Below are 3,996 nucleotides of genomic sequence, written 5' to 3'. Positions count from 1 at the left end.
ACGTGGTCACATTCACTAGTTTTGGTCCAAAATCGTGGTTGGCCGACATGTTTATTTAGTAGATTTTATTTATTAAAAAAAAAAAAAAAAAAAACAAAAAAGGACTCAACCATGAATACTATAATAAATGATTTTCAGGTCATTTTCTCAAAAAATAAATTAATACGTGTTTGGTTTTCTAACTATATCGAAAACTCGAAATACATTTTTCTAGTAATGTTTTATTAATCTACTTATTCATTTATCAATAATCATCATAATTTTTTTTGGCAATATAATATTGTAAATCAGTAATTAATGATGCAAATAAATCAAGTTCTTATCAAGCTATTTAAAAAAAATCATCAATTACATCAATTTTACTAGAAAGAACAACAGTTTAAAACATAATAAGGCCCTACTTATGAATCATATGTCGTCTCTTTCCCCTTGCATCTTCTACTTTACAGCTTTGCTTATTTGACAATGATATAAGTAAATTCTTTGGACCAATAATTTAGTTTTAATACAGCAAAAGTTGTACACTATTCTGATTAATGTCCATACATCTTCCTTTTTTTTTTTTATCAATAAAGTAACGCTACAACTATTAACGCTGTTCTACAAAAAGATTTAGACAAGACATTATAACTTGATTTTTGTAATATAAACAATGCACTTTATTTTTGTACTCATAATATCAATATATCGGTAACTAACACATAAAAGCAACGTATTTACATCTCTTTAAATATAATAGCAATGTAATTACATTTTCTTACTAATAATAACAATATATTGGTAGCAAAATGTAAGTATGAAGCTACTATGGGTAAGAAATAAGGTGTTGTTTGTTTTCTTAAAAAAAACCACTTATTGCTACGCCGCGCAGCATACCCACAACACTTGGCCATTTGCAGTTGTTTGTTTTTCAGAAGACTTCTGACTTAAAAACTGATGCGCGTGTTCTGCGTGGCGCAACACTAAACCAACTGCTTCAAACCTCTTCACGCATTAGTTTAACTTACTGCAGACATTAAAAAACGAACATACTTTTTATTACATGTTGCAGCCGTTTGTTTCACCTCTTCTGCAGAGAATTACAAAGGTGGTCCGCAGACTTCACGCAATTTCTCTTCGAAAAAACAAACAACACCTAAGTGTATTGCTACTAAAGGGAAAAAAAAATAATAATAAAGTACATTGCTATTATGGGTAATAACTAAAGTACATTGCCAATATTTATAACAAGAGCAAAGTAAGTAAATTACTATTCCCCAAAAATTGTCCTTTTGACTTTTTAACAAGTATTAGTTGTAAGGTCAGTGTGAGCCCACTCAACATCTCACATGATACTCATAGGCAGAACAGTGTAGATCAGGTTAAAAGTTGTCAGAAGAATAATTTTTTTGGCCAAAAAAGTTACACAACCACATGAATAGTATGAGCTTGATACTAACATTATTACCAATAATCTTGACATGAACAACTCCCATCCTTAAAATGATGAAACCGTTTAATATCACGCACCACAATACCCCTCCCCGTCATTTTACTCGCATACTTCATTAAAGAATGACAATCCCCACAAATTTTCAAGTTTTTCACAATCCTAATAACCTCATTATCACCACTACAAATAAGAGCAAATGCCAATGCCAATTTCTCACTATGACTCCCTAAAGCATCTTCCTTTTCTTCTTCTTCAATGTTATGAAGCACCCATTCAGTTTCAGGCATGTACCCATGTTCTCTTGCACTTTTCACAATCTCATTTAATTTCAAATGAATTTCATCTGAAAGATCATGACCACAATCACCCGCTACAAAACTAGTAACTTTTCCCTTTATTTCAATATAACTCCACCCTGGATCTTTAACCACACCTTTGTTTTTCATTTTGGATCTCACTTTTTCCACATCTTGCCACCTGTCCACTCCTGCATACACGTTTGAAAGAAACACATAGCTTCCGGGATGTTTAGGCTCAAGTTCTAGAAGCTTCTCGGATGCATATTCTGCCATTTTTATGTTCTTGTGAGCTCTACAAGCACTAAAAAGTGCACCCCATATGACAAAATCAGGAGCTATTTCCATGTTTTTGATCAATCTTAAAGCTTCATCTAAACGACCTGATCTTCCATAAAGATCAACCATTACTGCATAATGTTTCATTGTGGGTGGAATTGAATAGTCTTTTTTCATTTTGTTAAAAAAATCAAGACCCTTTTCTACATTTCCAGCATGGGAACATGCTGTTATGATAGCAAGAAAAACAACCCCATCTGGCTTTATTCCTGGATAATGAAAAATGGTTATTAGAATTTAGAATACAATTTGCTCTTAATAGAATAATACAAAGAAAGAATTGTAAATGGAAGTGAAATCTTGAACCTGTTGACTTCATTTTGTTGAAAAACTCAAGAGCCTTGTGAAGATATCCATTAATGGCACAACCCCATATCATAACAGTCCAAGTATGAAGATCTTTATCTTCTGTTTTATCGAATACACAGCTTGCATTCTCAATAGATCCACATTTTGAATACATGTCTACTAAAGCAGTTGTGATTCCTCTCTTTATAGTGAACCCATTGTTCAAAATGTAGTCATGTATTCTCACTCCTGTGGCAAGAGCTCCTGCTTTTGCACAAGCTAAAAGTACACAGACAATGGTGTGATCATTAGGTTTCCCACCTTCCTCTAACATTTCAAAAAACATTGATATTGCCTTTTCGTGTTGCTCATTTTGTGAAAACCCATCTATCATTGTAGTCCAAGAAACCACATCTTTTTCCTCCATGGAATGCCAAAGCTCCATTGCTCTGTTGATCTCTCCAGCTTTCATTAATCCGTCTATCAAACTACTCCAAGTCGAACCATATTTTTCTGGCATTTCCTCAAACAATTCCAGAGCCTTACCCCAATTTCCTGCTTTACAAAACCCATTGATCAATACATTCCATATCAATGTACTTCTTGCATCGTCCCCCCATTGAGAACTTTCATCGAACAGTTGTGATGCACAATCCAATAAACCAACTTTGGCATACATATCCACCAAATGAAGTAAAACAAACCGATCATGTAATAAACCTAACTTTAAAATCTCATTATGAATCTCCATGCCAAGCCAACCCTCTTGTAACGCGGAGGTTGATTTCAAAACAAATGGGAAAGTTAAGCTGTTGGGCCGAATATTGGACCTTAACATGACAAGAAAGTAAGAGATTGAGCTCATATAGTAAGAGTTATCAGCAAGTGCGCGGATTAAAGAGTTGAAAAGAAACAAGTTCGGGTTTTTTGAGTGGCGGAAGATTGAAAGGGCGTAATTGAGGAAGTTTTTTTTAAAAGAAGAGGAAGAAATTAGCTGGGTAACGATTCGGGTGTTTGAGAACTGTTGGTGGAGAATGATTTGGGCATGGATTTGTTGGAGGTGTTTGATGGTCTTGGAGGCATGGATTAGAGAGATGAACTGGGTTTCGTCGGTGAAGAGCGGAGTAAAGGACCATTTCTTGGCGGGAGAGTGTTTCTTGGTGTTTGTAAACAGAAGACGGAGAGCTTTCATTCCTTCGAGTCCGTTAGGGCTCGATCTTTGAGTGTCATCTTATGTTTTGTTAACGGCAATAATGCATAAAGTAAAAATATTGATCTATTTTAGTTGAATTCTTGATCATTATTTTATCAGCAAATCTTAAATAAAATTTTTTTTATGAAAAAACATAAATCACTAATAAAAATGATAATGTTGTTTTTTTCTCTAAGTAGAGCAGAATCACACCTAGCAACCGCTAACATTTATCAGGTGGCTTCGTTTGGTTACCTCAAAGCTAAGTCACCTCCATCTCATTTAAGAACGACTAAAGGGCAACAAGGTAAAAAACAACATTACTCATTTGTTTCCATTCTTTTCCTCTCTAAAAACTAAGATTTTTTTATTTTTATTTTTTTATTATTATTATTTTTTTTACAGTTGAAGAAGACAAGTGATGGCATGAGTTCGATTCTTCCAACCCG

At 34.0% G+C, this 3,996-nt stretch overlaps 1 protein-coding gene across 1 annotated transcript; it reads right to left on the bottom strand.

Moving 5' to 3' along the window:
• Window positions 1-1,015: 1,015 nt before the first annotated feature.
• Window positions 1,016-3,589, bottom strand: LOC144999715 (Tetratricopeptide repeat (TPR)-like superfamily protein). Its single transcript, XM_078958887.1, has 2 exons — window positions 2,374-3,589; window positions 1,016-2,276 (listed from the first exon to the last, which is right to left on the bottom strand). The coding sequence occupies exons 1-2, from the start codon at window positions 3,545-3,547 to the stop codon at window positions 1,444-1,446; spliced, it is 2,007 nt and encodes a 668-aa protein (XP_078815013.1). The 5' UTR covers window positions 3,548-3,589; the 3' UTR covers window positions 1,016-1,443.
• Between the last annotated feature and the right edge of the window lie 407 nt (window positions 3,590-3,996).

This window comes from Lactuca saligna, chromosome 6 (genome assembly GCF_052625555.1).
Source record: "Lactuca saligna cultivar CGN05327 chromosome 6, ASM5262555v1, whole genome shotgun sequence".
NCBI lineage: Eukaryota > Viridiplantae > Streptophyta > Magnoliopsida > Asterales > Asteraceae > Lactuca > Lactuca saligna.
This window is presented reverse-complemented; position numbering and strand designations above follow the sequence as displayed.